The sequence below is a fragment of the Saccostrea echinata genome, unplaced genomic scaffold, assembly GCF_033153115.1.
Source record: "Saccostrea echinata isolate AGI-Se365-2 ecotype Australia unplaced genomic scaffold, CSIRO_AGI_Sech_v1 ptg000016l, whole genome shotgun sequence".
In the NCBI taxonomy this organism is placed as follows: Eukaryota; Metazoa; Mollusca; class Bivalvia; order Ostreida; family Ostreidae; genus Saccostrea; species Saccostrea echinata.
In genome coordinates, this window is record NW_026889765.1 from 23307421 (window position 1) to 23316784 (window position 9364).

Below are 9364 nucleotides of genomic sequence, written 5' to 3' on the forward strand. Positions count from 1 at the left end.
TTTCTTGACAGCTGATGCAAGTGTTCAGGTACATTTCAGATCTGTTGTAACTTATATTGTAAGAAAAGGCACTGATTTAATTTTATTGTCAGAGCAGATTCAGAAACTTTGATTTTTATCTGTCATTTTTGGTTAGCGAAAGTGAAGCTCATTTTCAGTTGTTTTATTTCACAATTTTTATTTCTTGTAAAACTATTTATATGACATTGTTTTTAAATGCATGTTTTAATAATTTCATAATCAGATGAGGAAATTTCTTACAATTTAACATCACTTAATTCAGTCAGTGGTGGTTTTGTACAAAATATCTATAAAATGTTATTTAATTGACTGCTCATTTCATAGATATTTACAGGTAGAATATTTGTTAAGAATGAAAGGATATTGTGAATTGTAAAGAAGCTAATTATATACCCAAAGCAAAGTGAGATTAAATAGCAATTTGTGCAGTTTTGAATGAGATGCTAAATGCTGATCATATATTTTATAGTATAACAAGGAATCTGAGAAAAAGGTCATCGAGGTCAGTGACCCCTCTGAGCGCACTCAAGAGGAAGAGGCTGAAGTAGATGAGCATGGCCGTGTCGTGGGAATGTTCGGAGGAACTTGTGAATTCTGTGGTCATGCTGTCCAGCCTTGGCCGACCCTGGAACAACAACAGACCCTGCCCCCAGACCAGTTGTACTGCTGTAATGATTACAGGGAGTTTGTAGAGTTCACCACAGAACAGGCACAAGCTGTAGAGGCAGAACATCGCTCACTGACCAAGAAAATCAGCATTTCCAGTCACCCTCACTATGGGAGCTCAAAAGAGGATAGAAAAGTGGCTAAAGAGAGAGCGTTACAGAGGTAAGGGAAAGCAGTGATGCCTGCTTTACTGTGACTTCTGTTGATTTTGAGTGGAAAAAATATAACTTACTCAAAAGACACTTATCAACCTGAACCTTTAGCGAGAAAGTAACATTTTAAGTTAGAGTAATTAAAGTGCATAAATTTTAATAAAGTAAGAGGAAATCTAAGTTTGAGAGAAATCCCAATGTTGATGGGTAGCTTAGGTTGAATATTTGACTCATTTTTACAATGTACAAGTATTAATATTGCAGTAAATTTTGTACTTTTATAGACTGTTATTGTATGTTATAGACTGTTATAGACTGTTATTGTATGTTGTAGACTGCTATTGTATGTTATAGATTGTTATTGTATGTTATAGACTGTTATTGTTTGTTGTAGAATGAGAGAGAAGGAAATGCAGAGAAAACAACAGGAAGCTTCCGGCTTTCAGCAACAGTCAAATTTCTATTCTTGTAAGTTTATCTCCACAGTGCTTATAGTAGCTTTTATTGCTCATCGTTCAAGCCAAATTTTTATAGGGCTATGAACAGTTTGGTTATCTTTTCATTTAACATATTTTTGCTTGCAATTTTATAATTAAATTAATTTCTGCTCCTTTCACAGTAACAGCAAAAATTGCCTTATTAATAAATTTAACCTCTTGTTTTTCATGTTTTCAATTTTATTTCTTCACTTTTTTTCCTTATATTAATATTAATCTGCTAAATTGTTATATTTTGGTGCTTTGTTTCTTTATTTTATCACTGGAGGACCAAACTTGTCTTGAAACTTATTTGCATCATTAGAAATTTTTTAAATTTAAAAACAAACTTCTTTAAGAAAGGGTGCTATACACAGGTTTGGTTCTCCTCATTTTGATTCATCTGAGACTACAAGTAATATTTCAGCTGAGAATTTGAAAAACCAAATATTGAGAAAATTAAATATCATTTGCTAAAAATTGTAAATAAACCGGATGTTTATTTTGAAGATTGACATCATAGACTTTGGATTTATTATCTTATAATTAAAATGAAGTAGCTATTATTTATAGTCTCAGGAATGAACTTTGATATTCACTGGATGTGTAACCTTGTATTATTTTGTGTGTGGTTTAGCCGTTAGACCTGTTTTTCGACACAGACAACTGATGAACGTCCAGAATATGTACAAAGATTTGGGTAGGTGCCACTGCATGACCTAATGACCTTTACCCAGAATCCAACCCTATAAAGTTCATATCCCTAAACAACTACCAATCAAAACTCATCTAGCTTGCTTCATTTATTGGCAAACAGCATTTGAGTCATATTGATAATAGAAATATGTATAGCTTGAATTACAGTGGGTATTTGGATTAATTTTTATATATTTTTTCATGTGTATTCATTTCACCTTCTGTCATTTTTCTTGTATCTCGTACAAGAAATATTTTGCCAAAGCATTTCAAAATTATGCATTTACATCAGAAAAACACATTCCTAATCATTGCTTTATACTTTTCCTTCATTAGCTGATTTTTGTATGGTTTATCATTGTAGATGTTCATTTATCAATGTTCATTTTTAAGCAAATTCTCATTCCTTTTCTACATGATTCTAATTCCTTCTTTCTTTTCCTCCTTTGTCTGTCTTTCTGCCTGTTTTGTCACATGACCAGCTTACAGAAGTCGAAACAGATTCCTGATGGATTCGTATAGTATTTATGGTGATTCAGGTATGCTAATTGAATCACTTAATCATTATACAAATTTTATTTATATGGTACAGTAAACCTTAAGCATATGTGATACATATATAGATTCTCCAATCCATTACACACTTGCATAATCTCTTGATTAAATTGTAAATATTGTGTGCTAGCACAGTATTAATAAGTATAAATGATGATATAAAATATATTACGTGCATTACAATTTGCAGTGATACTGGAAGTATGAAAAGCTGGTATTTTCCTAATTGCATGATTTCTTATATATATGTCTTAATTATTTTTAACCTACTGAGATACATAATTTGCTCAATAAGATCTAAAATTTAAAAAAAAAATTTTAAAAAGCATGAAGTGTGATTGAATTAAATCAAAGGCTTCCAGGACTGACATGTAAATGTATTGAGTTTTAATTTTCACATTACAGACAGCCAATCACCACCACCATTACCAAGCATAGGTTGTGGGTCATTTTTGTATTTTATATTGCTTTTCAGAGCTATATTTTACCCACAAGCCCAACTTATATCTTAGATACCACAGTTTGGTGTGCCATCACATTTTTTTACTGGTTAGAGTTATTTCCCTTAGTTATTGCTTACACCTTTTGCTGAGCTTGGTAAGGGAATTTGCTGACTTACTTTATGTGGAAACAAAAGCAAGCTAGAGCAAAAAGGAATATTCAGTTGTTTGTTCCCAATTATCTTTTGCCAAGTTCTGGACTATAAAGAATTGTGCATTTTCCCAAGTTATTCCCCTTAGATGTGTGTGTGCAGTTACTTCATTATTTTTAGGTATTTGTGATTATATACAATATTTCAAGTATATTTATTTTTACATTACCATCATTTGTGTGTCATCAAAGGAACCAGAGTTTGCTTTACAAGAGAGTAAAACTTCATATTGTAGTTTATAGTATTGTCCTGTGTTGGCAAGGAAGAAAAGGATTATCCCCCTTTGTGTGTTACTCTTCTGTACAGCTTAACCCCAGATTTTTGAAGAAAAAAAATATTTTAGTAAAACATTAAAGAAAGAATTTTATCTTTTGGTTTAACAAAAATCGATAGAAAAAAGATTAATTCCAGTGACTAGAAATGATGTATTAATACAAAAATTTATAATGTGCAAACCGTATATCTTAAAACAGAATTTACTACAATATATATTATTGCTATGTTATAATATTAAAATAAATCTAATATAACAAAATGCTTACAAATATAATCAGATATATGCGTATTACTGACCCCATGCTTTTCTGGATTAAGCTAGGAATAATATGTTAGTATTAATACATAAAAAGTTAAAACAATTAATTCAAGTAATTCAAATAAATGATGCAAATAAAATAAAATTTGTTGCATTACACATTTTATAATTTAATTTTTTTTTAAATTTTATAACAAAGTAAAATTTTCTCAAATCCTGTGTGGAAAATTTTATATAATATATTTATTTACTGCAGATGAAACTTTTGATTTCCCCAGTAAAAGTCCTACCAAATCAGGGTTAAGTTTCCATAAATCTAGGTCCCCTGGGAGTTTTATTCACTCTGGTGCCAGTAGGCAGCAGGAAAAGTCCGAAAAAATTCTTACCTACGCAGAACTTCGTAACCCAGAGAGTCGGTCTGGGCTGGCAGGTAGATCATGCTCAGTGGAGCGGAGGAGTGGTCATTTTATAATGTGTGTCAAAATAGTAGTACATAGAAGATATATATTCTCTTAATATCATACTCACGGATCAATGATTTTTAACATGTCATATTAATTTATAAAATATGGAAGGAATATATTGTTATAAATGTAGGTTGACAGTTTAATATGAACTATAAGCAATTTAATACGTATGTTCTGGTAAATGGATATTTGGAACCAAGAAATAACAGGCCTATTTTTAGTTGGTAATTTATGGTGGTGAAAAAAAAAATTAGCATTGGAAAATCTTAACAAGCAGCTTTCTAATGTGTCATTTAGCATGGTCAACACTAACATCAGTATATCACCCTAGCATTAATCATTATTTATTCCTATTGCATTGTACACTATGTATCAAATCTTCCATTAAATGACTTCAAAATTTTATGACATTTTAAGATCTTCATTCTCACTCTTCTTTCATTACATTAATGTTTAGAAATTATCAGTTTCCTCTTTTTTTTTTTAGCTTCTTAAAAATGTTATTTAAGCGCATTATGAAAATCATAGAGCACTTTAAATCTTCCGTAAGAGTCCCCACTAACACTATTGTCTGTGCTGTTTTAGTTGCTCAGAAGATGAAGACAATAAATTACCAGCTATCCTCCCAGAAATGTCTGGAGGAGGGCTGGACCGTCCGTCCCCCCAGTCCCCTTCAAGGGGAGGAGGAAGATGACACCTTCATACCGGAACCCATCAACATCGACCTCTTAAAGAGTGGAAAGGTAAACAGTAAACCCTGTATATAGCACACACAATACAGTAAAACCTGTATATAGCACACAATACAGTAAACCCTGTATATAGCACACACAATACAGTAAACCATGTACATAGCACACAAAATACAGTAAACCCTGTATATAGCACAAAATACAGTAAACCCTGTATATGGCACACAATACAGTAAACCCTGTATATAGCACACACAATACAGTAAACCCTGACTATTGCACACACAATACAGTAAACCCTGTATATAACACACACAATACAGTAAACACTGTATATAGCACACACAATACAGTAAACCCTGACTATTGCACACACAATACAGTAAACCCTGTATATAACACACACAATACAGTAAACCCTGTATATAGCACACACAATACAGTAAAACCTGTATATAGCACACACAATACAGTAAACCCTGTAGATAGCACACACAATACAGTAAACCCTATATAAAGCACACACAATACAGTAAACCCTGTATATAACACACACACAATAAAGTAAAACCTGTATATAGCACACACAATACAGTAAACCTGTATATAGCACACACAATACAGTAAACCCTGTATATAGCATACACATTACATTAAACCCTATATAAAGCACACACAATACAGTAAAACCTGTATATAGCACACACAATACAGTAAACCCTGTATATAGCACACACAATACAGTAAAACCTGTATATAACACACACAATACAGTAAACCCTGTATATAGCACACTATACAGTAAACCCTGTATATAGCACACAATACAGTAAACCTGTATATAGCACACACAATACAGTAAACCCTGTATATAGCATACAATACAGTAAACCCTATATATAGCAAATATGTCTTATAGTGAATACATCAAATGCAGAAAAGGTATACAGTAAACCCTGCATATAGCACACACCTCTTATTGTGAATACCTGCCTAATATGATCAGTTTATGGTTTTTCTATTAGTACAGTATTTGTCCCTATAAGAGTTCTTGCCATATGTCCCCCTGTTACTTTTAATTTTAAAAAAAGATATGTTTATTTTATGATCAGTGTGTAATACTGCAAATAATACATGAGATACATTGAAAGTTTGTGAGTGGTTCATGCCTACGATTTTTCTGTTTTTAGTTGGGTCTAGTGGAGAAGTATTACGAAAATGGACAGAAATTCCTGACCATGTTTCCGGATGGAACAGGGAACATTTTGTATCCTTTTTGTTTGTCATGGAAAATTTTGTTTATGTTTTTATTCAAAGAAATACCAAATGAATGCTTTTCAATTCAAGATTTAAAAAAAAAACTCTATTGAAAATGATTTACAAATGAAAAGGGGAAAAGTAACACACTTTATTAAAATGAATAAGTGCCATGAGCAAATTTAAAGGCTGGAGTCATTAAGTATATTATTGGGCTTTTTCTTCCTCCTCTCCCTCATAAATATTATGTAGCTATATTTTTCCTTAATTGTGCCTAGTTATCCATCAGGTAATCTGGCTATTGCTATAACCTCAGTACAGCTGGGACAATTTAATTATGTGGTACAGGCAGATATAGAGAAGCCCAGCATCCTTGCAGTGTTTGAACCCAATGGGTTTGCCTGTTGTTACCACCCCAATGGTGTTGTCAGGTATGTTATCAATGACATATTACTCAACTGATTTTAAAACTGATTTTAAAAAATCCTCAAAAAAAGGAGGCTTTTGAGTAGTACTGTACCTGTATCTAAATCACTTATCATAATACTCAGTAGTAGCTTAATTGATTAACATTTGTAAGGTACTGCCATTCTCTGCAATATTATGATTATGTAAAATAAATCATTTCCACTGTAGTAATTATCTTGCACATATGATATACCATCATAAACTGTATGTGTACTTAAAAAATTGGGCTTCATATTTTAGCGGCTTTGGCGCAGACAACGATGCACTAATTCATGAATACTGCTGAGAAATAATTCATAAATACAATATATGGCATGGACATGTATAGCGCTAATTCATGATTTCGCCAACAACTCCATACCCAGTGATTGTGCTAAATTTTGAATATGCCAATTTTTGTACACATACAGTACATGTAGCATGATGGTGTCTTTATAAGATTGATGGAAAGATTTGATGATTCAATGCATGTAATTCTACAATTGTATGAACAATTACATAAGCAAAGAAATAATGGCTGTAGTATGAATTAATCCTCTTTTGTTCAGATTGAATATGGATCAGCTAGGAGGTATAGAACTGGATTACACAGGAGCCAAGAAGAGAAAATGGTTGTGGAAGGATCAGAACACCCACGTCCACGCTCCGCCATTCCAACCCATCCATTTTCTCCTGAACCATTACATCGGGGTCAGGATTCTCGCCCAGGAGAGGATGGTTCTAGACTTTAGTGCAGGGGACAGGGGGAAGAGGTTCAATGTGGGGGCTAGGCTTAAGGTGAGGCTTTTTTACTTTGACTGTTACATACGCTGTGAGGGATTTAGAAAAAGGCACCTTTAATGGTGCTGTTTTAATGTAATGTGCTTACTCATGATAATGTTTAAAATTTGACTTCTTACAAATGTGATAAATAAAATCACTGATTACAGTAGTTCATGATAAGGCTAACTAGTTCCTGTCTTGCAATTGATTTTAAACTGTAAAATACCAATTAAATCAAACATTTTAAGGACACTGAAATAAGCTCATGTTAAGTACCTACTGTTGTATGAGTCATTTTTTGGGCATTTGATGACCAAATTTTTTTATGCCAATTTAATCTATTTCTAGTTGAATCATGCTGAAAAGATTCCCCCTAAAGAGATAGATGAGAATTACCTGTACTTAGAGGAACAGAAAATCCGAGTAGAGTAAGTTGTACTACGAATTTTTTGCAAGCATTTTATATACTGCTGCTCCTTTAAAATCAATACATGCAAACTAGCTCCTTTCAATAATATAACTTGTTGAAGTATGAGAGTATTTGGGGAAAGCTTCTGAGGAAAAGATACACATCAACAACAACATTTAGAATTTTCAGTAACATTAATCCTTTGAATTAATCGAAAATGAATTTAAAATTTCTGTTCTATATGTCATTAAATATGTTATGTTAAACAATTAAATTTTTATATTAATTTCTCTCATTGTAGAAAAATGTTGGATAAGGTGGCCACATTGTTAAAATTCCCCAAATCTCCCAAAATAGACAAAATATTGCCTCCACTTCATGTGACGTCAAAGGCTCTGAAAACGGAACGTCTGAGACAGGAACGGGCCAATCAAATCGCAACGCAGGAGGCCAAGAAAAACAAACAGGCCCCCATCCCCGCCATAAGTTAGAGACTCCATTCATCACCCGTTTCCCATATCTGTGTTCAGCTGTGTCAGAAAAGGATTGTATGCTTTTGTCTATATCAAAGAGACTGTGTGTGGTCTGACTTTATATTCTGGTATAAGTGTTTCCTCTTAAAAGATATATTTATATTCGTTTGCAGGTTTGAATGGCAATATATACTAGTATAGTAATATGTATAATTAATTAAGATATTTATACATTAAATAAAGCACACACGCTGCCAAATCTTGCTGCTTTTATTGTATTCCGCAGCAATTAATTATGTTTTTACGTTGGTGTAGTTTACTCGGCTTCATATATTCTGTTCACTGTATTTAGTCTTGCTTGTAGCTCATCTCTGTACTAGTCACCCCTGCTGTTTTCCCCTGTCTCCGTTACTTGTACATTAGTTACCCTGATATTGTTCACCGTTTTTGTTTACACTTTTGTATATCGATGTAGCTATTTTTATCTGTGATATTTGCATTTATTGATATGTTTGTTGTTTGTTACTCTACAGTTGTTGGGAGTATTTTTATGAATGGTTTAAATGGCCATCATTGTTAAGCATTGTAAGACACACTTATCACTATTTTTGCTGATTTTAAAGATTAAATCAGGGGGATTGGGTATATTTCCTCTTTTTGTCTATATGTTTTAATGCATCAAATAACATGGGAGAAATCTTTGTATGACATAGTATTTGTGGAACATATTTTTTTACTGTACTGCTGATCATATTTCAAACCTAGCTGTAATGGGAGATACTGCTGATAAAGGTTTAAACATTTAGAGTTTATGAACTAGTTGTATATTTTTGGACCAAGTTTATGACATAATCAAATGTTATACAGTATTATATAGCATAGTGTTTAAAATTGTGGAATATGAAAAATTATGTATGTCATGGAACATTTTTTATAATAGAAATACTTGGTACATTGTAAGAGCAGAGCTTTCATTTTCCCACTCTGCAAGGTTTATCTTAAAATTGTGAATGTTCTCTGCATATCAAGCATTATATAAACAATTATTTAAATACTGACGAAAATGTTGTCATGTTGTTTCTA

The 9364-nt window shown here is 32.5% G+C and overlaps 1 protein-coding gene across 1 annotated transcript in view; it reads left to right on the plus strand.

The window, feature by feature from the left end:
* Positions 1-9313, plus strand: part of LOC133188235 (uncharacterized) — a 74902-nt gene extending 65589 nt beyond the window's left edge. Inside the window, exons 102-111 of the mRNA XM_061323613.1 lie at positions 491-849; positions 1234-1307; positions 2972-3004; positions 4010-4183; positions 4806-4963; positions 6103-6179; positions 6448-6600; positions 7186-7414; positions 7748-7827; positions 8110-9313. Of these exons, the coding sequence (XP_061179597.1) occupies positions 491-849; positions 1234-1307; positions 2972-3004; positions 4010-4183; positions 4806-4963; positions 6103-6179; positions 6448-6600; positions 7186-7414; positions 7748-7827; positions 8110-8299 (1527 nt within the window). The 3' untranslated portion in view covers positions 8300-9313. The remainder of the gene's footprint in view (positions 1-490; positions 850-1233; positions 1308-2971; positions 3005-4009; positions 4184-4805; positions 4964-6102; positions 6180-6447; positions 6601-7185; positions 7415-7747; positions 7828-8109) is intronic.
* The last annotated feature ends 51 nt before the right edge of the window (positions 9314-9364 follow it).